We start from the raw sequence: 27,707 nt of genomic DNA, 5'->3' as shown, positions 1-27,707 counted from the left end.
AGAATTAACACAATTAGTCAGAGATGAAAGGTGGAATAAATTAAAACCGAAAAAGCACATTTTTAGAAGCTAAAATCATGTTTAGACTGTATCTTAACCCTTGAGAATAACATCAAAGATTCCAGAGTCAGACCATCTCAAGTCATGGTTTCCGAAAGGTGGATTACTTGTGTTAGACGATTTGATGACAGAGGGAGGTGAGGACATAGAGTTGCTGGACTTATTCACCAAACACTCATCATCTAAATATCACCGTGTTGTACTTGTGCCAAGACATGTTTCCACCAGGGAAATACGCTAAGAGTATTTCCAGGAATGCCCACTACATATTGTAGCCTTCAAAAATCAAAGAGATCAATTGGGGATGAAGAATTTACTGCTTGTAATTGTTCAACAGATATTTTTGGCCCAGTGGAAGATGACAATGATGAAAATGTAGAAGGGGAAAAGGAGGTGGAAGAAGACGAGCCTGAAGAGGAACAGGAAAAAGAGGAGGATAGTGGCAGCTCCGAGTCAGCTCCAGAGTCAGACCATCTCAAGTCATGGTTTCCGAAAGGTGGATTACTTGTGTTAGACGATTTGATGGCAGAGGGAGGTGAGGATAGTGGCAGCTCCGAAGAGGAAGAAGAAGCGGATGACAATGAACCAGATCCGTGGAGTCCATTATGTCAAAAAGTCGGGGAAGATCTCAAAGAAACCTACCTGAAAGAAGTCCAGCAGTTCCTGGATAAGGGAAAATCCCAAAACTATGCCGAAAATGCTGCTTTGAGTGCCCTATTACCTGTAAGTAAAAGAAGGCTATGAAGGTCTTACTTAGAGCATCTAAAATGGGCTCACTGTATCAAACACCACACAATACACCATAAAGTCATGAAGACTCTTCGATGCTTTATTGAGGAAGATGACATGGATTTTGACGAAGCGGCCCAATCAGCAGTAGCACAGGAGAAATTCCTGTTAAACAGACTAATGCAAAAGAAGTTACTTCCCGAGGAAAATGGTGAAGAGGAAGTACAACAAGAGGTTGAAACCTGAATTAGCCATGTGACTCTTATAAGAGAGTAGGAGTCTAGGGTTTTACTCATTATTTGTAAGACGCCACACAAGATGAACTGCTCCAGTCAACTGTCAGGAAATAAACAGAGGGTTGTCTGTAAAAAGCCCTACCACCAAAAATATTACGCTAAGAACAGAGAGCGAATCCTGGCCCAACAAAAGAGATATATTGTAGAGAACGTTAAGATTCTCAAAACCTGTCGTAAAAGATGGTATGAAATTAACAAGGAACGACTGGCCAGCAGCCAGAGAGCCTTTAGTCCACAGAACAAGGAGCACATCAGAAATTACCGAAGACAATACTGTAACAACAACAAGGAACGGATCAACGAATATTGGAGAAGTTATTATGCCAAGAATAAGCAACGGATCAGGCAAAGACTTTGTGACCAAAAGCAAAGAAAACTAGGCCAGAATATTGTGCATTTTGGGGCCTGGGACCAAGAGTCTGAGAAACTGGAAACAAGTCTAGTTCCCAACACTTTGTGGAATACTGAAGGTCAAGACTTAAAGAGTTTAAATTGCAATTCTCCTACAGAGTTCTTGTTATTATTATTCAATAAACATTATAAAGACTCAGACTCTTTGTTTTGTTTATAACAATTTAATGACATTACAGTGGGGTATACCCCCTACCTCCTATCTCCTCATTGGTTCTTAACCACGTGATATCACGTACCCCAACATCCCCCGTCTTCTCATTGGTTCTTAACCACGTGCTGCGTGGAATACTTCCTATCCGCCGTCTTCTCATTGGATACAAGTTGTTGTATATAAGTCATGCAGACTAGAGCAAAATCATTTTACTCGTGACAAAGTTGGACACACATCTTCTTATTCTTGTCTTGGCGATTATGGTTCTAAGTGATCAAGAGCTGTGTGTGGCTTTGAAGGAATTTGAAAGGACTATGGTTGGTGTAAGTGATTTATTCTTGTCGCTATTGGAAAACCGTTTAGACGACTATAATTGTTGAATTAGGAGCGCCTGTGTCGTGTGACAAGTTTTTTCTGCAAACACTAAGGGCCAAATATTTAAACGAAGTTTAGGTTAGACCTGGTTTTTGACTAAATCGAGGTTTAGACAAGGCCTCTAAAGACCACGGCTAGACGTGGTCTAAATCGCATTATTTAAATGTAGTCGAGCCGCAGTCCACGTAGACCACGTCTAAGCGTGGTTTAACTGAAATTCCTATTGTTTTCCAAAAACTGTGCGTTCAGAATTTTGAAGAGGCCAGATGAAAAAATGGCGTCAAAATCTCGAAATGCAAGTTTAAGCCCAGAGGAGAAACTTCTACTTGCCGAACTCGGGAAGCAATATCCCAACATAGAAAACAAAGGATATGACAATGTAAGCTTAAAAAGGAAACAAGCATTGTGGGTGCAATCGATTGCTCTAACGACACAAGGGAGTCCTGCTATGTCGTAAAAGTTTCTCTTCGTCTCATGGAAATCGGCTGGAAATCTAATGAACTGCCATTTATGTTTCGAAATAACTCTTGAAACTCAGTGTATTACCTTGCAGACGGCACAACTAGACACTCCAAACAAATCTCATATTACTTGATGAAAGCTGGCTGTAGCATAAAAACGCAAGGTCAGAAGAACTTGCTGCATTGGTGTGAGAGGCAAGCCTCTCCTCGTTTGATGTTCTAGATCGTTTTTCAAAATGGCAGTGAGTGTGATAGCAGGATCTTTCCTAAGGAGAAACTGTAGATGAAAATTGGCGTCGTCATACTTTTCTAAAGGATTAAGCATATACCGCAAGTGTCGGATTCTTCGAACAGGTTGAGCATTAGCCCATTGCTGTAGGCGTCTATATCTCAAACTTCCATCCATGACAGAAACCTTGACTAATAAATCATTAGACTCCGTCTAAACCTACTCATGACCAGGTCTAAGTTGCTATTGTTGGCAAGTCTGTGTTTAGACTCCGTTTAGGTGAGGTTTAAGATAAGCGACGTTTAAATAACCCGGTTTCCCGGTTGAGACCTGGTTTAGACCAAGACCTTCTTAAACAACGCCTAAACTTTGTTTAAATATTCGGCCCTAAATTTCTGACTGAACGGAGATTTGAACTAACAACTGGGGGAATCTAACTCTGGAGAGTACTACTCTGCCTGCGGGAATGAAAATTCGTCACGATTTCCTGGTACACGAGGATCTACTTCAATGGTCTTCTCTACGGATGTCAAGGAAGAGACATAGCTTGGTCCAACAGTCGTTTATTCTGCACTCGTCAATAAAGATGTTCGTAATTGGCGATACGACCGACGATGTAATCAACGGAATGGAAAAAGCTTTACAAACGCACTTGCTTATATACCATCCTTTACACGCCAACGGTGTTTAGAATATGACTATGCAACTTCTCACATACAATACGAGCGGAAAGACTTTAATTAAGATAGTAAAAATAGAGCTTAAGATTACAATTCACAGGTTGAAATTAAGATAGAACAAACTTAGGAAATTAAACATAGGCACGCAAGGCGTGCAAGAGTTATTTTTTTGTGTGAAGTGTCGGAGATAGGACCATTCGTGGAGCTGTTTACAGTAACGATTTGGTTAATTTGACAAGTTTTTTTGGTTGCAATGTACAGCAAGAAACAAACTGGGAACTTATGATGTACATGCGATGTTACATCGGTCATGGTAAGATAGCTAAATAGTAAGCCATAAAATGTTTGACTGAACAAACTACAGTAATCTGACACGTCTCCAGATTAATTTAGAGACCATCTTATTTTCTAACAGGCAATTTGATTCGTTCTTTGATACAACCCGCACTGTGATTGGTGTGACACGCGCACATGCATAACTCCCTCACTCACCGATCACATAACCCTTCCAACCCCCAAAAGGAATTTTTGCTCAAAAATACTCAAGTTAATTTAGAGACTTTCGCATTTTATACGAGTCCTACGTTTACCCTTTTTACACAATACAACACAACTTCACTGAAAATAGAAAGAAAGAGAAAAAACCTCTGACACGTTGAAAGTCTGATTTAATTGAATTGCACTTTAACTCGGTGCCGCGCAGTCTTCAAAGAACATTTGAACAGTTTTCATACTTTTTACCTTTAAAAATATCAGACTGAAATGAATGTCATCAAATAAAACTATTAAACTGCTACTGCAGAGATGTAAAAACCATCCAGAAATGAAAGCTTTTTTTGTTTAATATCCTGGGAACAATAGCCGGTAAGTTGTTAGCTCTAATTGAATTTACTCCCATATAAGAAACAAAAGTGTTAAGTTACCATTTGTTACTAAAGATAGCAAACATCTCGTGGGAAAGAGTGGTTACGATTCGTCCGCTCTAATTGAATTTACTCCCTTGTGAAAAACAAGAGTGTCAAATTACACTTTGCAACTAAAAACCAAAAATATCTCGTTATAGTTGCATGCAACAAGAACAAAACAATCGTTACCTACACTTACTATTGTAGACGTTAGAACTGTTTCGAATCTGAAGTCTTGTCCCCTCTAAAACATGTCCCGAGAACTAGAAGCGACGATTCGTGACATCTAATTGAATTTACTACTTGTGAAAAGCAGAAGTATCAAGTTACCTTTGTAACTAAAACTGAAAATATCCCGTTCATTCGCATACTACTAACTCGCGAACTGTTTCAAACCTCAAGGCTCATCTCGTTCATTTAACTAAAATTCTCAGCCTAACCCACAGAAAATGTCGAAGTTAACCCAATATATGAATACTTCATCCTCTTTTATAGAAGAATAAATATGGTCGTTCTGAACTCTATCGGGATCAAATCTTCTAACGTACCATTTACCTTTACAAGAAGAAATTTGATTGGCTGTTTATAGTAGATCCAATCTGATTGGTGTGACATACATACATTTCTCTCTCACTCACTCACTCACTCACTCACTCACTCACTCACTCACTCATCCATTGAACCACCCATAACATACCTGACGCGCCGACTAAGAGGTATCTTTTTACAAAAAAAATAACTCAAAAATAGAAAGAAAGAAAAAAACCTCTCTGACACGTTGAAAGTCTGATTTAATTAAATGCACTTTAACTTGACGCCACGCAGTCTTCAAAGAAAATTTGAACAGTTTTCATACTTTTTACCTTTAAAAATGTCGGACTAAAATGAATGTCATTAAATAAAACTATGAAACTGCTACTGCAGAGACGTAAAAACACTCTAGAAATGAAAGCTTCTTTTTTGTTTAATATCCTGAGAACAATAGCCGATAACTTGTAAGCTCTAATTGAATTTACTCCCATATGAAAAACAAAAGTGTCGAGTTACTATTTGTAACTAAAAATAGCAAACATCTCGTGGGAACAAGTGGTGACGATTCGTCAGCTCTAATTGAATTTACTACCTTGTGAAAAACAAGAGTGCCAAATTACCCATTGTAACTAAAAAATAAAAATATTTCGTTATATTTGCATGCAATAAGAACAAAACAATCGTTACCTGCACTTACTATTGTAAACGTTAGAACTGCTTCAAATCTAAATAGTCTCGTCCCCTCTAAAACATGTCCTAAGAACTAGAACCAACGATTCGTGACCTCTGATTGAATTAACTCCTTGTGAAAAACAAAAGTATCAAGTTACCCTTTGTAATTAAAAATAAAAATATCTCGTGCCATTTGCCTACTACTAACTCATGAACTGCTTCAAAACTCAAGACTCATCTCGTTCATAACTAGCCACCATTACACTGAACATTATGCACTCTAAAACAACCCAATGTACGTATGTAACTGTCACACTCCCCTCCCAACCAGACTAAAAATCACAAACCGGCAACATACACGTCACTCTTTATTTTTCAATTACCAAAGTCCTTGTGTTTCTCACATACTATTTACCTTTACAACAAGAAATTTGATTGGCTGTTCATAGTAGATCCAATCTGATTGGTGTGACATACATACATCTCTCACTCACTCACTCACTCACTCACTCACTCACTCACTCACTCACTCACTCACTCACTCACTCACTCACTCACCCATTGACCCGTCCATAACATACCCGACGCGCCGACTAAGAGGTATTTTTTTTACAAAAAAATAACTCAAAAATGGTAAATAACTCGGCATGGGTCGAAAATTCGATTTCGCTTATATTTTCATGGTAGATAGGCTAGGGCATGACAAAAACTACTGGATAGTTTTTTTGGCAAAATATCCTTTTATTTCAAAGAAATATGCAAATTACCAAATTCCGTTAAAATCGTCATTTGACGCACCATTTTATTAAACAAGTTTGAGAGCCTCGCATGCAAAACCACATCATTCTTCCGTCTTTAAAATACTCAAATATTTTTGTGCAATGTTTAAATGTGTACTGGGTTGATTTTAGGGAATGTTGCGTTGTCTTTTTGGGTGCAAAATAATTAAATTTCGAAGACATGTATTTCATTCACTTAAAAGTACTTTGTGAATATAATTAATTTTCACCATGTGCGAAACCTTCAAATGGATTAAGCTTCTGGTGGTTGAATCGCAGAAGGATGGTCTACAGATTCCTGTTAAAATTTCTTTGGGCAAATGATTGTGAGCGACGCGAGAGCTTTTCAAAGTACGTCAAAAATGCAAATATTTGACCATCCGTCGTCAAATTTCAATTTACGCGTTAGACGTATATTTTAGCATGCGCCACATGACTTGACCTATAATAAGTTGAAATAGACACAGAGCTGATAATTTCGAAATTTTCTAACCTCATTTGCTGTAAAAGGCAGGTCCAAAGCCGATTTGACGTGTTTCTCTCACCATTCGTCGCACATGAAGCAGAAGTTTGCTTTTGTTTACATAACGTCCGATGTACATCGCCAACTGTCAACTTATTTATGGTCGAATACCATGAATCTGTGACCCTCTTTCGACACATATGATCACCACCGCATCTAAGTCAAAAACGACTAAGTCATTTGTGGATAGTTGCTTGTTTTGCACTACACCAAAATATTACATTTGATCTATTGCTGCTTGAATCCTTGCTTGCAGCGGTTCCTTGCTTGTTCGTCACGCAATGCCGTCATCCCATTTTAGGGGGTAGGGGTAGGACAATTTCTATCCTGATACGTAAGGCTCCGTAAGGCTTGGAACCACTGGGAGCACACAATCGTGTTGAGTTGGAAGAGATTAAATTAATAAATGAAAAGAATGAATAGTTTACCATTGCCCCTGTTGTTATCTTTTACTCGACCACCGCTACCTACATGCCCGGCGTAACACTGTAACGCTAAACTCATACCTAGGTCTTTTCGCGCTGTGCAATTATTTTTGGTTTACATGTAATATAGTGGGCTACCCTCGGGGAAATGGGTGGTGACCGCTTAATGGGGCTAGCCGCTTAAATAGACGTTGGTGTACCTTGAAGATTTAATTGTTCACTATCGGGTTATAAATTTCTTGGTGAACATGGAGTCAATTCAAGACAATCATAATAGACGTGTGTTTGAATTATCACTCGTCATGCACCTTCAATTTCAGACTCTTATCTGCCCTCGCCCTTTCCATAACAAAGTTTTTAAATTTTGGGTGGCCGCTTAATAGGGGTAAAGACAATAATGAAACCCTTACCGGAACGACCAAATGGTGGCCGCGGAGGTAACCGGTCAATAGGTGTTTTATTTACAATATTTTACTGACAATAATTTTGGACTGTATTGACAACAGTCCTCTATTTTCTGTTACAAACATACCAATGCCTCGCCACTAAGCAAACAAAATGCGCCAAATAAAATGACATGGCCAGGGTTTGTTTACTCACGTAATTACTAATTAAATTTAGTCTGTTTTTCTCACGAATTTAGACACGTTGTGATTTCCTATTTTTAGTTTAGCTAGTTCTTGCTTCATTGATCTATAATTTGTTTATGGCGATTTTTTTAAAATTCTAGTGAGTACAGGCACTAGCTTTATCAGCTGTTGTCTGAAACATCAGACCGTACAACAAACGTGATTTGGACCAAGGCCACGTACACTATAGAATGCGATTATATAAATATACACCTATTATTATATATATGAACAAACAGATGAACAATGATTAAATTGTTTCACTTATCCTGAGAGTGCTCTATACAAAATAGATCAAAATGCGCAGCATATGCCGTGACAGCATTGCGTGACGAACAAATAACGGCTGTAAGATTGTGCTGCCCCGGCACGCTTTTCAGCAATGGTCAGCAATCGATCAAACGTAATATCTTGGCGCAGTGCACAGCAAGCAACTACCTACAAATGACTCAGCCGTTTTTGACTTAGATGCAGTGATGTTCATATGCGCAGAAAGATGGTCACAGATTCATGGTATTCGACCAATAATAGGTTGACAGTAGGTGATGTACATCGAACGTTAACCTTACGTAAACAAAAGCAAACTTCTGCTTTATGTACGACGAATCGTGAGAGATCGACTAGAAACACGTCAAATCGGCTTTGGACCTGCCTTTTACAACAAATAAGGTTAGTAAATTTCGAAATGATCAGCTCTGTGTCTATTTCAACTTATTATAGGTCAAGTCATGTGGTGCATGCTAAAATATATGTCTAACCCATAAACTGAAATTTGACGACGGATGGTCAAATATTTGCATTTTTGACGTACTTTGAAAAGCTCTCGCGTCGCTCACAATCATTTGCCCAAAGAAATTTTAACAGGAATCTGTAGACCATCCTTCTGCGATTCAACCACCAGAAGCTTAATCCATTTGAAGGTTTCGCACATGGTGAAAATTAATTATATTCACAAAGTACTTTTAAGTGAATGAAATACATGTCTTCGAAATTTAATTATTTTGCACCCAAAAAGACAACGCAACATTCCCTAAAATCAACCCAGCACACATTTAAACATTGCACAAAAATATGAGTATTTTAAAGTGCCACTATGATGAAATTCTCGATATCCATTTCTTTACATTTTCGTACACATTAGGTCTTTCCTACATATCTTGCCAAATTTCAATTTTCTATGAACATTAAAACTCGTGGTTTTTGGACCTTAATTTCCGACAATTTACGGCCACCATTAATTTTCCTTGTTCCAAGTCTTGGTTGAAAATTTGAGAAAATGACGTCATTTTCTCAAAAAATACCGCACGGGTTGAAATTATGATAACAATTAATGTAAAAAATTGCACGAATACATGAGCCACAGTTTTTGTTACTCTTTATGCGAATTGCTATGCGAATTGCTGTGCTGTGCATATTTCTTTGAAATAAGAGGATATTTTGCCAAAAAACTATCCAGTAGTTTTTGTCATGCGCTAGCCTATCTACCATAAGAATATGAGCGAAATCGAATTTTCGACCCTTGCCGCGAAATTAAGAATTTGTCTGATTATTACAGGCAGGTACTCTTAATTCCGCTTCTGATTGGTCAAAAATTCAAAGCAGTCATCTTGGATTTGGAGAACAATAGAACCCATTGTTCTCCAAACAATAGCCTGTTGTCTTTTTCAGCTCCTGATTGGTTACCTCTCATATGAGCGCCCTATACTATTGTGGTGAATCTTTACTGAGTCGCGAAGCCGCTTGGCGTTGATACACCACTAGCTAACGACACTTAGGTGAATAGTTGTTAATTATAGTGCATCAAATATTTTTGCTCGCACTCGATTGGTCTGAATGCACAAGTTGGCCCGGTATGTCCCAAGTAAAACAAAAGGATATCCACTGTTATAATCCATCAAATATTTTTATTGAGGGGGATTAGTCTAAACGCATCCCGTGACCGAATATGCCCCAGTTAAAACGGGGGAATGTCCGTGAAAATACCCCCAAGTGAGATTCCCCAATTATCAAACCTTACGTCCACTACGATGAGTCTCCGCTTAATATATAATTCTAGATGAGAGAGCGTTCTGTGGTTGGTACAGAAGAAGGGACATGTTTGTCTAAAAGGTCGTACAGAGAACACTGAAAAGTGAACATTCTTTGTAGCAAATGGGAAGCTGTCCAGAGACATTTAGTTCCGCACGTTGCCATAATAAACAGAGTAGCCTCCATTTGGCGCGAAAATATGCTCGTTGAATTCTTCTTGTACAATATCTGTTTGTCGAAGCTCACAATTGCTATTCACTGCTCGGAAAAGATAATCTCTACGTTTGAATATCCAAGCACATTTTCGAACCACGTGAGGGCTATTGTCTATGCATTCCCCACTGAGTAATATTATTATTGCGATGCATCAAAAAACTCACTCGTTTGCTTCGCTTACTCATTCCTTTTTTTTTGATGCGTAGCAACTCGTGAATAAAAATCGTTCATGTGCACTTTCCATGGAATAACCTCTATATCCCGAAGAGGAAAACATACTTCATGATCATAAAAATTATGGTAACATGAACAGCACTGCCGAAGAAATGCGTTATTTTAAATAGGTTGACCGCAACAAAATCTGTTTGTAACTCAGAAAGTTAAAACGTAGGATACAATTACATTAATCGATGTAACGTTCATTCTTTTAACTACCTGAATTCTCCAAAAACAGTTTGTTCGTTGTAAAACGTTGAGCGAATTTTTCAGTTTGACTACAATACACTTTTGCTAAGTCTTTGAAAATTTTTTGAATTTGGAAATTTCTTCCCTTAATTGCCCAACAGAAACCGAAGGAGTTCAATGAATAAATAGCCGCATTAAATCCCCCTGTGTCTGGGTTTGAAACGTTTTTTGTGGAAGAAAGACAAGATATACACACGCAATTGCAAAACAAACAGCCACTTAAAACTTCAAAACATACATTTGAATTCACTCACAAAGACTTTCCTTGCCATTCAAAATTGAACAGAGGTAAATCTTCGACGATAAATCGTAAGACTATATCTCACTTTCCATAAGATCAGTGACTGCTTTCGGATGCGAAAATCGTTGGGGTGGTCATTTAACTCGTGTTTGTGCTGTTGATCATTCAAAAGTGTACAGGCGTTTTTTCTCGCTATTTAATTGACAGGTGTAAGATTCTGACAGATACTTAAAGAAAATGTTTCAAAGTTTGTTTGGAAACTTTTAAGATCACCTTCATCATAAGGCAAATAAAAATGTTTCGGTGAAGGCTCTCTCTAGAATAGGCATTAGCTCTGTTTTCTCTATTATGTGTACTCGCTTAAAAAAATGTCAGTTTATGGAGGATCTTGCTTTAATTACAGCTCTAAATCACTTGGGTTCTTTTGGCAAGCATTTCACTTAGTTTAAGAAAAAAAAATTTAAATGTCATTCACCAGCTCAAGTTCCAATACCGAGATACGGCAGAGTTTCGGACTAAACCCGATAAATCGAAATGATGTCGTCGATTGCTCGAACATTTCCCCAACTTAACTTAGTAACTTACTCACTCACTTACTTAACAGCAAAGTGCATACTGTTGCGAGCAATAGTGGCACAAAAAAGGAACAATTATTCCGTGCGTGCGCATTGGATATGAGATGGTAAATAGCCAACGAGTTGGTTATAACCAAGGTCGTACCCAACTAATGTGAATGGAAGAATTGTTTTATCAAATTTCATTAAATCCTGAACGTTTGGATTTTTGGAGGTTCTTTCAGCTCCACAACAGTGGGTGTAACGCATTAGTAAAGTAAAATAAAGTAAAATCCTTTATTTCAAACACGATTATCGTTTAAGCACTACATGCTTGAGGGGTCGTGTATCTAATTACCTACTGATAAAATGAATGAAGATAACTTACTTTATCGCAAATCTGCATTTCCATATAAGGTGACTCAAACATGACCTGATAACCGGAGATGAGTAAGCCTATCAGAACACCAGAGATTCAATATTCAGAATTAAAAATTTAAGAATGCTCACCAACCTGAAAAGCATTTCCTCACCACATCTCTTCTGTCAATCGAATACACGGCCTCAATAAACTTCTTAACAGTTAGCTCAGGCTGGTCACCACGTAAATAATCGACTAGTGCCTCCATAGGGCTTATTACTTCATCTTCATGAGAAGAAAAGGTGTCTAGATCTTCCTTTAAGATTCCAAATTTGGGTCCCAAACGCCTCCACGCGCCCCTCTGGTTTAAAAGGGTACATAATTTATGTACTGCTTCGTCATTCAGGTCCCACAAATCGATCAACAGAGTGCTTGTAGTGACTATATTAATGAGAAGATAAAAGGAGTTCAAGCAAAGTTATTAGTCTCTAAAGAAATGGTATATTGTACTGCGTCTGTGGGCAAGTAAAGCACTTTCACATGCACAGTGAAAATTAAAAACAAAACAATGATATTCCAGGAAGGTCTGAAGACTCAATTTCGTTCATATCTTAACATTAAATCAATTATTCTGTGAACCAAGTGTACCCCACAAAATCCCAAAATCAGTCCAGTGCATATTTAGAGATGGTAAAGGACTGTTGGAGTGTTTTGAGAGCAGTGGAATGTAGCATCTTTCCATACAAAGACTCGTGTAACTATTAGGCACCTGTAAAGACTGGATTTTCATTGTTTGCATTTTTCTTAGAATATAGGTAATTGGCCTTAAAAATCACAAAGTGGTTTTAGTTATGCGTTAGCTTATCACAGGGCTCGACACTAACTTTTCAACTTACTAGCCTAGTGGCTAGTGCTAACTTAGATGTTACTAGCCAAAACCTTTTTTACTAGCCAAGCGTTGTGGTTGGCACCTTATTACATGAAATTTTCGCAACACGTTTATTTCGCGATTTGGGGGTGCGCATATTTCGCGACACTTTAATTCGGCGATTTTGGACAAATTTTGTATTTTGAATCACTTTAACTCTGCGTTTTTGAGTAACACAAAATTTATCTCCCTGGCAATGTTACTTAAACATGTCTTTGAATTTAGTAAACCGACTTTATCAAAGGTACAATAACGTCCAAAGTAACAAAAACGCAATGGCAGTACTATATGTTAACAGTAACATAATGTGTTATGTTTCCGACACTTACTTATTCGGCGCGTCACTTTAATTTCGCGATCTTTTTTTTTAAGTCTCGAAATTAACAAAATTAATGTGTCGCGAAAATTTTAGGTAGGTCCAATAACAGCAGAATTACTAGCAAGACACAGCGCAAGCACAACGCAAGCGACTCTCTTTAGTACATAATGTTGGTAATCATAGGCTATACTTAGACTAGTTTCAAAAAGGTTCCAGTTCCCGAAAAGACTTCTAGGACTGTTTTTCTATGAGACTTCCTTGGAAAAACATCGAGACCCCCAAGACGTCACTGTAAAAACTGTTGAGTCAGACTTCTTCACAGACAGGCACCGTAGAAATGTTTCAAAACCAAAACAACTATCTGAACAATACTGTAAACTGTCGTTGGCAAAATTTGACTGCTAAAAACGGCTGATTTAAATGTCGAAGGAAATAAATCTTTCTCATCTAATTATTCTGTAGTGGTAAGTTTGTAAGTATGCATACAACGACAAATCACCCATGTATTGTTACGCTAAATGACATGTTATCCCTTCACAGTTCAGCACTATTTTGCGCAAGAAAAATATTTGGTAACAAAAAAGAGCATTGATGCGTGCTTTCAGAAAATGCTGTCTTGTTTGTCAAATATTTCTTTCAACAAAAGTAACATGTTCAGTTTCCCGTTTAGATACCATGCAGCGAAAAGTAGATAAACTTAAATTTGCATACGTGCTGAACAGCACATGCCGGGTACCATGATATGTCCACAATAAAATTCTGACCTTGTTTCCGAGAAAAGTGTAAATTTTGTGTTTGTCTTCCTAAAAGACGACAGAAACTAGTTCAGCCAATGTCATTTTGTTGACTAGCCAAAGTGGCTCATGGGAATCGAAAACCTACTAGCCAAAACTAAATTTCTGCTAGTCTGTAGCTAGTTGGCTACCGTTAGTGTTGAGCCCTGTATTATCAATCATTCTAATATGAAAGGAACTGAATCTCATGCTCCTGCCGCGAACGTGAGATTTCGTTTGATTTTCATGGACAGTTACAAAAATTTAAATGACTGATAGGGCGATATTCTGCTGTATTTTGGCACTCCCTGACTTTTAAGAACCTAGATCCTAAAACCACTAAAACCACTATCTACTTTATCTAAACATTTAAAAATATTCACGATAGAAAAAGGTATTCTCATACCTTTCGAAACTGCCTTGGAAAAATTCTAAACAGTTCTAGTACATATGTAGGGAGAAATTAAAGTTAAGATGAGGTCACAATGAATTCTCATTTTACTTTCCTATGAATATCATAACAATTAACCTTTCTACCTAGCGATGGTTTTCACTTATATGCAACATCATCGATACCTAAATACTCACGATTATCATTAAAATAATCTGTTTTCACTACATAACTACAATCCATGTAATATCAATGAACATTTTGTCGAAATTTTTTTTTCATTATTTTTCCTTTACAAAATCTTGACCTGGAGGGTATCGCCATGTGAAACGCTAGTAAAATGTTAGTTTACAGATAATTGTCAATGGAACTAACCTTTGCAGTTATTTAGTACGTTCGATTCCGCCTTCAATTGGCATTCCTCCAATTTCTTTATAAGATCTCCAACAGTCTCGAGAGGATATTTAGCGTTAACATATTCAAACAATCCCTTAGCTGGATTATCTTTGTAAGATCTTGTGCAGTCTTGGGCTTCATTTCTTTCCACCTGAAAAAAGTCAGCAAGGTCCTTCCAGTTGTTCTTTCCAGGCCCCTCTACATCTAACAATGATTGCATCGCCCCAATGATGTGTGGATGACTGTCAAACACGCTTTCCACTGTAGTGTCATCAGTCAGTGGTTTGTCTGTAAAATTTACGTAAGTATAGTATGGAACCATGAGAAATTTGCTCCCCTGATCTAACAGGTGGTTTGTAGTCGAGTTGCATGAGTTACGACCTGCATTAAAGAGCTGAAACACTCTGTTTCCTCTAAGATTGCTTAATATGCTGGAAATGGGAAAGAAGAGGAAATGAATTAAGGTGGAAAACTTCAAGTTACAACAACTGAAATGTACTTGTGGATTTATACTGACTCAGTTCTTGATAGAAATGAATATGGGATTTTTTGTCTTAAGCCCAAAGATTTAAGTGGAATATGAAGTGCTTCAGTCAGTGAGATAAACATGCTTATAAAAAAACAGGTTTGAGAGTCCTAAAAGGAGTTCAACCTACGACCTTCTGATCAATACTTCTGATGCGCTACTATAATGAGCCATAGAAGACACACGATTTTTTTCAGCTAAGTGTCTGTGACATACTTCCTTCAAACCACCTACTACTAGCAATTGATGCTTTGCCATATAACAAAAAGGTAGATGTCGTAGAATAGGGCTAAGTGAGACGTATTGTTCACCCAGAAGGAAAGCCAGCGATCATCTTAAAATTACCTAGTTTAACTGACATGCCCCATGACACCTGTATAGATAAATAAAGGGGGTAAATTTCTAAAGAAACTGTGGCGCTGCATTGGTGGGGATGGGGGTACACGTATAATGACAAGATAATTTGGGTTTAACAACTGAAAGAGTTGATACTGTAAATTGGCCATCGTAAAGAGTGTTTGAAGCTGTTGCTTCCGGCGTTCTCATTCTTTAAAACCTCTTTCCAGTGCCCAATTTACATTACCAACTCAGTAATAAAACCAAATTACCCCTACAAATACACTAAATGATAAATTTCACCTTTCAAAATTTAGAATTAATTACTATAATTCACTCACCTAACTTTTGATACTTTTGATGGTCAAGAACATCATGAATGACATCTTTTCTTCTAATGAACTTCAGGCCATCCTTCAGTTTTCCAATTGTAAATTCCTCTGGATATCGTGTCTTTAAAAGGTGCAATAAATTCTCTGTAGGACTGGTTTCCGAACTGCATTTGAAAGTGTTGTAAATCTTCTTTGGTACTCCAAGTTGATCTGCCAAATGCTTCCAACATTTTACTTTACCGTTAAGGGCCTTGTCCAGGAGTACTTTAAGTCTATCAAGAACATCTGAGTTGTTTTCCAGATAGTCGTAAATCAAATCACCTATAATCAATATGATTTAAAATACAATTTTTTAAAAGCTGGTCCGAGTGCCAATAACCAAAAAAGTGAAGCCTTGGAGCCGACTGGCTCATAGCTGCCGAAGCTTATCCCAGTTTCTGTAGCATGAAGCGGCTAGGGGTATTTCTACTCCCCCTGGACGGGATGCTAGTCCATCGCAGGTCACTCCCCCGCAATTAGTTAGGTTTCCCCAACAATTCGCCGGTACCCATTTATACTCCTGGGTGGAGAGAGGCACTGTGAGAGTTAAGTGTCTCACCCAAGAACACAACACAATATCCCTAGCCAGGGCTCGAACCCGGACCGCTCAATCCGGGGACGAGCGCACTAACCATGAGGCCACCGCACCTCCACGCCAATAACTAAAATCAACCAATAAAATTTCTCTATTGCTGGTCCTGCAATATTTTACCACTATCGGACCGGGTAACATTCCGAACAACTCCGACAAGGATTTTGCACTGTCAAATCAAGATGCATGGGGGTCCCTGTGGATGCTGTAGACCTAGATTTCAATATCTCTCATTGGGTTTGTTTTGGAGTTAAGTAAAACTTTGCTATCTTTGCAATTGCATGCAAAGGAGTCAGTGGGTTGATTTAAGGACGGTGTCTACTAAATACAAAGGTTTTTGCACCAGGTTAGGACCAAGCGGAAAAAGTAGATCTTTGCAAGGGTTATTTGAATCCACAAAGGAAAATAGGGGCAGCCACGCATTTTTTTGAGATAATTAGCCTTGAATCTCAACAAAAATGCTGAAAAAAAGAGGGAAAGGATATTTCTTCACAGATTTCCTTAGAATTCGCCTTTACATGTACATACAGAAAAGCAAACACATTTAAAAGGATCTTTAAACTGCCTTCCTCTGGTTCAGCTAAAATACAGTCTAAATAGGCCTTTTGCTCAAAACCAGAAACTAATCACGTGTTGAATAGGCTTGCAACTTCCATTTCGTAACATAAAATGTAGGGGTAGCCACGCGTATTTAAAAGTTATTGATCTTTTTTGAAAATTTTTACGGTGCCCATTACATTTTTTCCTGTCACCTCCCCAGTAAGTAAGTCAAAATTCTCAAAAATTATTTCCGTTTTATCCAAGATGTCTGCAAGAAACTTAGGAAACTAAACTTCTAAATCTAGTTCTCCTTCGCCCGCCATGTTTTCAGTGCTCTCTAGTGCTCAGTTACTCTCGTTCCTGTTGGCCGCGCTCGGCCCAGGAAGATTGCATCAATATTTGAGGTATTGGATTGAATCAATATTTCAGGTATTGGATTGAATCAATATTTCAGGTATTGGATTGCATCAATATTCGAGGTATTGGATAGAATCAATATTCCAGGTATTGGATTGAATCAATATTTTAGGTATTGGATTGAATCAATATTCCAGGTATTGGATTGAATCAATATTTTAGGTATTGGATTGAATCAATATTTTAGGTATTGGATTGAATCAATATTCCAGGTATTGGATTGAATCGTGAAAATTAAAAGATTGAATTGAACCAAAAATTTTATTTACCATTGGATTGAATGCCTTTTTCTATCTTTAAATAAAACCGTTATTTAAAGGATTAAACGTATATCGCAAGGATTAAATTTTGCTACAAACGGCTTGCCATAAACGGGCCTAAGGTTGCTGAATTTGTTGCTGTTTGTCCTTAACCGGTTGCTATAATGATGGAACACGAGTGTTTTGATTTCCTGCAATTCAGTCTTGATGTTCAGGTTTCAGATATACTGAAATTTTTGCACTGCCTCGATAGAATGCAAGCAGGCGAAGCCTTTCAATATTTTTTACCGGTTTTTTCCAAGGCAGCGATTGACATTGCCGAGAGACTTGAATTTTTGCATTAAAGGAATGTGGTACACCGCGACTTGAAACCATAGAATGTCTATTTTAGGGGCCATATATGGTTATGTCCCACGCTACACGTTGGACGCGTCGCGATAATTCTCACGGAAGTTTGAAGTAACCGAGAGCGACTTTCACCAAAATCTGTTAGTTTGCAGACCACTGCAGGCTCAACACCAAACAAATCTTCAAATTGATCTCTGCTGACTTCCGGTCGCACGTAAAGCTTGTTACTGTCTGTGCAGCTGTTTTAAATATCCTCTCAAAAACATCCTTTTTAACAACACCAAATGTCGAAAACAAATTTTTCGAGAACCACGTTTTCAAAAGGTGCTTACCATTTACAAAAACCATCCGGTTGGAAATTTCAGGCTTATACATTAAACAATTAAATGCGACGTTGCGGGAGAGGGAATCGCTATAAAGTATATCCACATCAACTAGAGAGACTTAAAAGAGCAGAAAAATAGCATCACCCTAGATCACAGCCCATATTTTCTGAAGCTTCTCTAACGGAATAGCGCGAACTATTTGATTTTCCAGCTGGAATTTCTGGTTTTCCCATGTAAATGGTAAGTATCCCTATAGGTCTCCGTTTTCTACGCCTGCGTTTTCGAGGTCTGCGGTATGCGGCCTGAGTTTTCGAGGTCTGTGTTTTTGAGACATCCGTTTGAGTTGTTAATGATTAATCTGTTATGCTAGTCAATATCTTTGAGACAAAAATCCCGACTAATTCAATTCTGATCGAATAGCCTGTAATTCCAAATTCCTCTGCAAAGCTTCCAAACATTTTATGTCGCTTGCATGACTGGAGTCTGTAAAACACGTCAAATACGAAACACTTATTCCTTAAATAGTGAATGTCGAGTACCAAAGGTCAGTTTATAATTCTTCCAATGTCTCATTAATATGTCTCGCTCATACTGTAGCTGCAAAGACTCCTCCCCGTCTGCGGTTTCTATCGCGTCTAAATACTCGAAAATAGAAGGGAATAGCTCTGCAGAATTTAGTAAAATCGTCCAAATGCGTCTCAGTTACTACAGTGATATCGAAGTTGTTGTTATCATCAGCTCGTAAGGATGGCGATTTTAACTTACCAGAGATCGAGCGTTAAAATAGACCACGGTCAGCTTTCGACTTGGACTGAGATTGAACTCATGTCGCCTCCTACTAGTAGCAAACTTGTGAGGCTTGGACGAATGCCATGGTGGTACCGACGCCATCTTTGGAAGCGAGTGTGAAGTCCGCGATCAAAATTTGATTTGATTTTAATTTCTGTAAAATTGTCATCACATCCATGGCACTTTCTACCGTCCCTTGGCAACAAAGTAATACAAAAGTGCCAACAATTTGAGGTGCCATGCTCATGATACTGCAGTTGGTGGAATTGGTGATTAAGGACATGAAAAAACTCTAACACATTGGATATGGTCGAGGCCATAGGAAATAAAATCGAAGCATTTATACTCCATCATTGCCACTGGTTTTGCAGAAACGGCTATAAATTGCGTACTCTTGGGATGGTGCAAACTTTCAAGCATTTTTGCTTCCTTTGCACTGTTCTTTAAGTAAGAATCCCCTCGAACTCTAACAAATTGGATGTTTGATTGTCGAGGCCGTAGGGAATAACATCGAAGCATTCATACTCCATCATTGTCACTGGTATTGCAGAAACGGCTATAAATTGCGTACTGTTGGGATGGCGCAAACTTTCAAGCATTTTTGCTTCCTTTGCACAGTTCTTTAAGTAAAAATCCCCCTCGAAAAAAATCGCTTAACAACAACTTTAATTACCCGGAGGGGCGGGCGTAAGTGCCTTTCATTATTGAACCAAAGTTCTCCTTGCCAATTTCCATCTTATCTTTGACTTTATCCCACACAAAGCGTTATTTTTGTTCTCTGGTAGTGACTTCAGGCCATTTCTGTGAGTTTTAGCTGAGATCTCCTTCTCCTTGGTACAGACAGTAGTAGAATAAGAAGCTGATGAGGTCTCAATTAAAACTAGACGAAATGGCCTGGAATCGCTACCAGAGAACAAAAATAACAAAAATAACAAAAATAACAAAAATAACAAAAACAACACTATCTGAAGGATGGAGTTAATTTCCTTCATTATTTACAGAATTACAGAGCAAAGCCTAAACTATCTAAATCTTTTTCAATATTATTATATAAACACCAGTGAAATCCCAGGTGAGCTTTCCCGCGTAAACATGATATCTTCACATGTGACAATAACATGTTATTTCACACATGAAAATATCGTTATTTTCGCAAGTGAAAAGATCACCATTGCTATGGTTACGTAATCCCTCAAAAAGTACTTTGATGTGTTGCTGTACGATTGAAACATCATCGATTCTTCCCCAGAAATCATCGGAAATTTTTGGAAAATGTTCGGAAACTTTTGTTTGGCCTTCGGACAACTTTTGGAGAATCTTCAGAAGTCTTTAGAAAGTCTTCGGAAATCTTCGGAAAATCGTCAAAAAAGTCATTAGTATACACCGAATGCAAATATAGTGGACCACTGTGTCGGCGCCTGGGACGAGTCGCATGAAAGTGAGGCTAGTCGGGCTTTGATGTTTTGTTTTGACAATGCTTCCCCAGAAAAGTCTTGCTTCGTCGTCGATCTGGTCTGTTTTATTTAGCTGTGGCTACGAGCTGCTGTGTTTCTGAACGCCACGAGAAGGGATATAAATTTTCCACCGTTCGCCTCTTAAGCTTAGGGAAAAGAGTGGATCAATGCAATTCGTTGAGATGAAGGAAAGGAGTTCACGATCGCCGCAGGAACTAAAGTTTGCTCGCTACATTTCACATTAGAAGATCTTAGAAAAATCGTTTAAATGACGAGCTTATGTGGTGTCTGGTGATGTTCCAACATGATTTACATGGCCAGTACCTTCTCCAAAGTAAAGAAAAGCTCCTCTTGAAAAACACCGTTTGTCTCAAAGGAAGAAGGTGGCTTCGTGTCCACTCGCACGGAATCGCACGAAACAAATACTACGGTGTAATAACCAAGCGAATGAACTTCAACTGCCCCCATCGTTGTATCCAGTGAATGCTTTGAGCCAAATGAGAACGACTTCGAGCTAAATGCGGTCGCTTACGCATTTTCTAAGATCTTCCAGCCTGAACGAACAAACTTTAACAGTTCCTTCGGCGATCGTGAACTACTTACCTTCGTCTGTTTCCCCTGAGAGGCGACCGTGGAAACGAAAAAGAAAAAAAAAGACACTTTCTCTGCTGTGGAGGATTTCAATTCCTTCTGGTGGCATTCAGGAACACAACAACTTATAGGGAGGGCGAAACAAAAACAGACCATATCGACGACGAAGCAAGACTTTTCTGGAGAAACATTGTCAAAACAAAACATCAAAGCCTAATTAGCCTCGCTTGCATGCGACTCGTCCCGGGCGCCGACCGGGCGCCGACCCAACCGCTTGCGGCCCAGCAGAGAAGTAGCCGAGAACTGGAAGCTTTGGAAGGAAAAGTACAACAACTATTTTGTTATTTCTAGGGTAGATCGAGAAAGCCCCAAATATCAGCTTGCGATGTTCAAGCACACGATCGGCGATGAAGCTTTGAAAGTTATCAAAACATTTAGCTACACCGAGCGCGAAGATTCGAATAATTGGCGAGTGGTAATGGCTAAAATGGAGAAACACTGCATTGGAGAAGTCAATGAGATCTATCAGCGATACTGTTTTAATAAGCGGGTCAAGCTTTCAACCGAGTCGGTCGATTGTTTCGTTGTTGAGCTGAAAACGTTGGATAAGACATGCAACTTTTGTGACTGCTTGTGCGATAGTCTTATCCATGATCGCATTGTGCTTGGTGTTAAAGATGAGCAGACCACCAAGAAGCTACTGAGAATTCGAGATCTCACTTTGAATCGCTGCATCGATATCTGCTGCAGCGAAGAAGTTACGGCGTTGCACATGAAGTCGCTATCGGAACCGGTGGATAAATTAAACCAGGTCAAGTCTAAGAAAAAGAAACCTCGAGTTCCGACGCCGGACGGACAGTCAGGAAAGAAAATTTCGTGCAAGTTTTGTGGCTATGAACATGCCTCTGAGAGAAAGAAGTGTCCTGCGTGGGGCAAAGTGTGTAAGCGGTGCAAGAAAAAGAATCATTTTGCGAAAGGGTGCAGAGACGCCGCGGTTAACGCCTTTGAGGGCGACGAAGACTTGGAAGAGATCAGTGTTGTAAGAGTTCAAGCTATGAAGGATAAAGCTGTGTTTGCTCAGATGCTGGTTCAGAAGAAACCCGTGAGATTTCAAATTGACTGTGGAGCCAGTGCCAACATTGTGCCATGTAAACATGTGAAAGGTGTGGATCTCGAGCCTCGTTCCCAGTCCCTCGTTATGTGGAATGGCACCAAGGTCAAGCCTGTTGGGACGTGTGCTCTGCCCGTTGTTAATCCCCGAACTAATACAAGGTATAAAGTGAGATTCTTAGTCGTCAAGGAGAATCTAACTCGACTCCTGGGTTTAAACGCTACCGAGAAGATGGGTTTGTTAACCATACACAAGGAGAACTTTGTTAGCGTTGTTGTGGAGAATTTAGAAAATGATCTTACTAACAAATACCCAGATGTATTTGATAATGGCCTTGGCAAGCTACCTGGAAAGGTTCATCTGCAAGGCAGAACTCAAAAGGCTGCAGGATCTAAAAGTTATTGCTCCTGTGGATCAGCCGACTGAATGGGTCAGTTGTTGAATGTTGCTGTGAAAAAGTCTGGTGATTTACGCGTCTGTATTGATCCAAAACCGTTGAATGCTGCTTTAAAGAGAGAAAGATACCAGATCCCGGTCATTAATGATGTGTTGCCCGATTTAGCCGAGGCTCGTGTGTTTACAAAGGTTGTTCTCGCATCTGCTTTCTGGCAATTGGAGCTGGATGACGAGTCTACTCTGTTGACAACTTTTGCAACTCCCCATGGGAGATACCTATGGCTTTTTGTAGCGTTTGGGCTGTGTGTCTCGAGCGAGATATTTCAAAAGCATTTGAATCAAGAGTTGTTAGGCCTGCCTGGTGTGAAGTGTATTGCCGGTGACGTACTAATTTATGGAAGAGATGATGCTGACCACGATAGTTCCCTGGAGGGTTTCATGAAGAGGTGTCAGCAGAAGGGCATAAAGCTCAACCGTGCAAAATTCGAATACAAGTGTCAGGAAGTCCCTTTTCATGGACATGTTCAGACATCAGAGCGCCTGAAGCCAGATCCACAGAAAGTCAAGGCAATTACAGAAATGCCGCGACCAGAAAAGCCTGAGGATGTGTCACGTTTGAATGGTATGGTAAATTACCTCAGTCGTTTCCTGCCAAACCTGTCTAACGTAATGAAGCCGCTACGCGACCTTACCCATAAAGATGTTGAATGGTGTTGGTCCGACGCGCAAGAACGTGCATGGAGTGAAGTGAAGAGCCTTATCGCATCTGCTCCTGTGCTAGCCTACTACAAGCCTGGGGAGCCATTAGCAGTGCAATATGACAGCAGTCAAGCTGGTCTTGGCGCAGCCCTGATGCAAGGCGGTCACCCCATTGCTTATGCAAGCCGAGCACTAACAGAGACCGAGACCCGTTATGCTCAGATGGAAAAAGAAATGCTTGCGATTGTTTTCGCCGTGGAGAGGTTTAACGACTACACGTTTGGCAATAAAACTATTGTTTTTAGCGACCACAAGCCGCTAGAATCAATTTTCAAGAAGCCCTTGCACCGTGCATCCAAGCGTTTGCAAGGCACGATAATTCGTCTTCAGAAGTATGACCTGGAGGTGGGGTACGAGAAGGGAAGCAAGATGTTTCTGGCCGATACCCTCTCGAGAGCATTTCTCCCTGCCGGTGAGCAAGACGAGAATGAGTTCGAGACAATCAACATGATGAAGTATCTGCCCGTATCGGAAGAAAGGCTTCTGCAGATTCAGCGAGATACCGAAGCAGATGACTCTCTTCAAGTGCTGAAAGCTGCGATTCAGGAGGGCTGGCCAGAGCATAAGAGTAACGTGCCTAGTGTCATTTCTCCTTACTTCAACATGCGTGATGAGATGTCGATCCAGGATGGTCGCATCTTTAAGGGAGAATGCGTCGTGGTTGCACGAGCGTCGACGAGTGAGCTGTTACGACAAATTCACAACTCACATCTTGGGGTTAATGGCTGTCTAAACAGAGCCTGTGACTGTCTCTATTGGCCCGGGATGACAGCTGGCAATGAGTGGCTGCAGATTTGTTTCAGCTTGAAGGAAAAACCTACTTAGTCACGTCAGATTATTACAGCAATTTCTTTGAACTGGACCATTTACGGTCTCCTTCGTCGGTGTGTGTCATCCGAAAGGTAAAGGCCCACTTTACGCGCCACAGCATTCCCGAGCAGCTGGTGATAGATAACGGTTCACAATTTACGTCACGCGATTTCCTGAAATTCGCGAAAGACTGGGACTTTGAACATCTGACAAGCAGTCCACACCACAGCCAAGGAAATGGTAAAGTAGAGAGTGCAGTGAAGGAGGCTGAGAAAATTCTCAGAAAGTGCAAATCCAGTGGATCGGATGCTTTTCTAGCCTTACTCGATCATCGTAACACCCCATCTGCCGGTATCCAAATTAGTCCAGCACAGCGCCTCTTAAACAGAAGGGCTAGAAGTCTACTACCAATGACAGCTAACCTGCTCGCACCACAGGCAGTTCCAGACAATGAGCGGTGCCAAGCCAAGCTTGAACAGCGCAAACAGCGACAAGCTCAGTATTACAACAGAGGGGCTATTGATCTGGATCCGTTAAAGAGAGGAGATACTGCGAGACTGAAACCGTTCCAGTTGGGCAAGCGCGAATGGCAGAAAGGAATTGTACGAAAGCGACTGGATGAGAGATCGTACGAGGTTGAGACGCCTTACAATGTTGTGCGTCGCAACCGTGTTCACCTACGTTTGACAAATAAGCCATCACCGCCATCAACAGACGAGATGCCTAATGAGATATCTGCTGAGGTATCAGAGGTGCCCGCTCCCTCTTTTGCACAGTCGTACGAGTCGCAGACTAGTTCTTCTGGAGAAGTTAGTCTACCCACGTCAAGTCAAGGAAGTTCGTCTCCGAGTGGCCCGGAAGTTCCTTCAGCTGCAGTGACGTCACCACCCAAGCTGGTGCTTAGACGATCAGCGCGTCAGCGACGTCCACCAAAACACTTAAATGACTTTGTTTTGACATGAAGCCATGAACACTAAGAACACTTGGAACACTAAGACCTTTAGCGCGTTATCACAGAGCTCAGTTACTTTCTTTATCAATTCATGCTTATTCGTATTGTGTATTTATAGGCTAGTTTTCTTTTCCTTATCTATAAAAGGGAGGGTGTTATAATATGCATTAACACGTGCCTCTAGGGACCTGTTCCCGCGGTGCTTTAGTTTATTTAGTATTCTGTTATAGCTTGAAGTTCAGTTGTAATCGTGTCAAGTTCGAGTAAAGTGTATTTCGTTTTACTCCATTTGTGTCCTTCGTAATATTACAGTATCTACTCGCACCCATGTATTATTCTCTATTTATCCTCTCATGGAGAGCTCGTGATATTACACTTTCATGGAAAGCATGGCCCCCTGTGACTGCAATAAATTCGAAGTAAATGTGCTAGCGAGGCATTTTGGTTAAAACAGCGTCCCTTCGATTGCCTTGCAATCGCAGTCAAGAACGCAACAATGTATGCTTTAATTTTTGGCTTAAACTTCCATTAAACAGTGCTTGAACAAATCAGCCAGCTCCTCTTCCATATTTTACCCATAAAAAAAAACACAAACCTAGTTTTCCCTCTTTGGTCTTTGGACTTACGCAAGGATCACTATTGGAATGAGACAATTTTCCATTGTCTTTCTTAGGTAGAACAATCGAGGGAAGACTGAAACGCCTTTCTTTGCTCTGCAGCTGATTAATGGGTTCTGAAAAGAAAAAAAAATATGAGTAACAGTAACATGCATTCATGTGTATGTTTAGGAAGTAAGGGCTGTGAAAGACGCACCTAATGCAAGACCCATTTGATGTCCTAAAGTTCTGTTTTCTTGAGAGAAAAGTGACTGCTTAACAAAGAGTCTTTTACCCCATTCACACCAGCAAAACATGGTTTGTTTAACTGGGTCTAAGTAAATCTAAATCAGAAAAAGAGAACTTAAAAACTGAATTTTCCATATGTTTCAAGTAATCTGAAGTTGATGAACATCCGTTTACGCAGCTACTACCGAGAAAAAACTGTAAACAGTGTTTCACAAAACAGCTTTAAAACATGTTTAAACTTTGGTGCAAATGGGGTATTGGCTTTTTTTCTGGCCTGATGCTATACTACTGGAGGGTGACTCATCCCCCCTCCACCCTGCCAACATTTGTTCAGGTTTCCTTGACACTGTACCAGTGTCAATTTGTACTTCTTGGTGGAGAGACTATTAAGTATTCTACAAGCACAGGACAGTAACATGAAATTACCTGCATGGGTTTGGTACTACGCCTTCCTTCCAGGATGGTAGAACTACAGAGCTAAAACAGAGATACTCACCAGTTTGAATATTAGTTCTTCTTTCCCTCTTCTCATCTTGCTCGGAAGGCTGTTTGTTTCTGCAGCTCTGTTTTGCAGTAGTGTTTCGGCTTTCTGTAAAGATTTAAAAAGCTCTTTTAGTTTGTAGGACCCTCTAAAGTTAGTCATCATCTACATATTATGAGTCTCATAATAATAGATATGTGCTGCGTCTTATAATAATAGATATGTGCTGAGTCTCACAATAATGGATATGTGCTGAGTCTCATAATAATAGGTATGTACTGAGTCTCATAATAATAGATATGTACTGAGTCTCACAATAATAGATATGTGCTGAGTCTCATAATAATAGAATGTGCTGAGACTCATAATAATAGAATGTGCTGAGTCTCATAATAACAGATATGTACTGAGTCTCATAATAATAGAATGTGCCGAGTCTCATAATAATAGATATGTACTGAGTCTCATAATAACAGATATGTGCTGAGTCTCATAATAACAGATATGTGCTGAGTCTCATAATAATAGATATGTGCTGAGTCTCATAATAATAGATATGTGCTGAGTCTCATAATAATAGATATGTGCTGAGTCTCATAATAATAGATATGTGCTGAGTCTCATAATAATAGATATGTGCTGAGTCTCACAATAATAGATATGTACTGAGTCTCATAATAATAGATAAGTACTGAGTCTCATAATAATAGATATGTGCTGAGTCTCATAATAATAGATATGTACTGAGTCTCATAATGATAGATATGTGCTGAGTCTCATAATAATAGATATGTACTGAGTCTCATAATAATAGATAAGTACTGAGTCTCATAATAATAGATATGTACTGAGTCTCATAAGAACAGATATGCACTGAGTCTCATTATAATAGATAGTGCTGAGTCTCATAATAATAGATATGTACTGAGTCTCGTAATAATAGATATGTACTGAGTCTCATAATAACAGATATGTGCTGAGTCTCATTATAATAGATATGTGTTGAGTCTCATAATAATAGATATGTACTGAGTCTCAAAATAATAGATATGTACAAGTCATTCATTAAAAGTGCTACTTCCAATACATCACTTGTTGGCAACATTAAACTCTAATTATTGAAAAAGCTTGAATAAAGGAAACTTAACAAAGTTTGCCACAATTATTACCCAATAAAAATGGAAGTGCACTGTCACTCTGTTTTAATTCCTATAAGACGTGCCAATCAAATGATGTATACATAAAAAGTACTAGTTAATAAATTAATTGTAA

General features: G+C 39.3%; 2 protein-coding genes across 8 annotated transcripts in view; one reads left to right on the top strand and one right to left on the bottom strand.

Annotated features, from left to right (window-relative positions):
- LOC110063448 (signal recognition particle subunit SRP54) overlaps window positions 1-27,707 on the top strand; it is a 131,615-nt gene that overhangs the window by 34,344 nt on the left and 69,564 nt on the right. The window lies entirely within an intron of this gene.
- Window positions 1-27,707, bottom strand: part of LOC110063547 (uncharacterized) — a 59,230-nt gene that overhangs the window by 4,886 nt on the left and 26,637 nt on the right. For 3 of the 7 annotated variants that reach the window (XM_089288044.1, XM_089288040.1, XM_089288041.1), the window contains exons 5-9: window positions 26,451-26,543; window positions 25,705-25,842; window positions 15,735-16,046; window positions 14,511-14,819; window positions 11,878-12,165 (exon numbers count right to left, since the gene is read on the bottom strand). In XM_089288044.1, coding sequence (XP_089144170.1) covers window positions 11,878-12,165; window positions 14,511-14,819; window positions 15,735-16,046; window positions 25,705-25,842; window positions 26,451-26,543 — 1,140 coding nt within the window. Of the gene's footprint in view, window positions 1-11,751; window positions 11,820-11,877; window positions 12,166-14,510; window positions 14,820-15,734; window positions 16,047-25,704; window positions 25,843-26,450; window positions 26,544-27,707 lie in introns of all 7 variants that reach the window. The other 4 variants (XM_089288042.1, XM_089288045.1, XM_089288043.1 and 1 more) reach the window with 4 other exon arrangements.

This window comes from Orbicella faveolata, unplaced genomic scaffold (genome assembly GCF_042242905.1).
Source record: "Orbicella faveolata isolate gen_17 unplaced genomic scaffold, um_ofav_v1 contig_15, whole genome shotgun sequence".
NCBI lineage: Eukaryota > Metazoa > Cnidaria > Anthozoa > Scleractinia > Merulinidae > Orbicella > Orbicella faveolata.
Note: the sequence above shows the minus strand (reverse complement) of the source record. Positions and strands in the feature narration are given on the sequence as shown.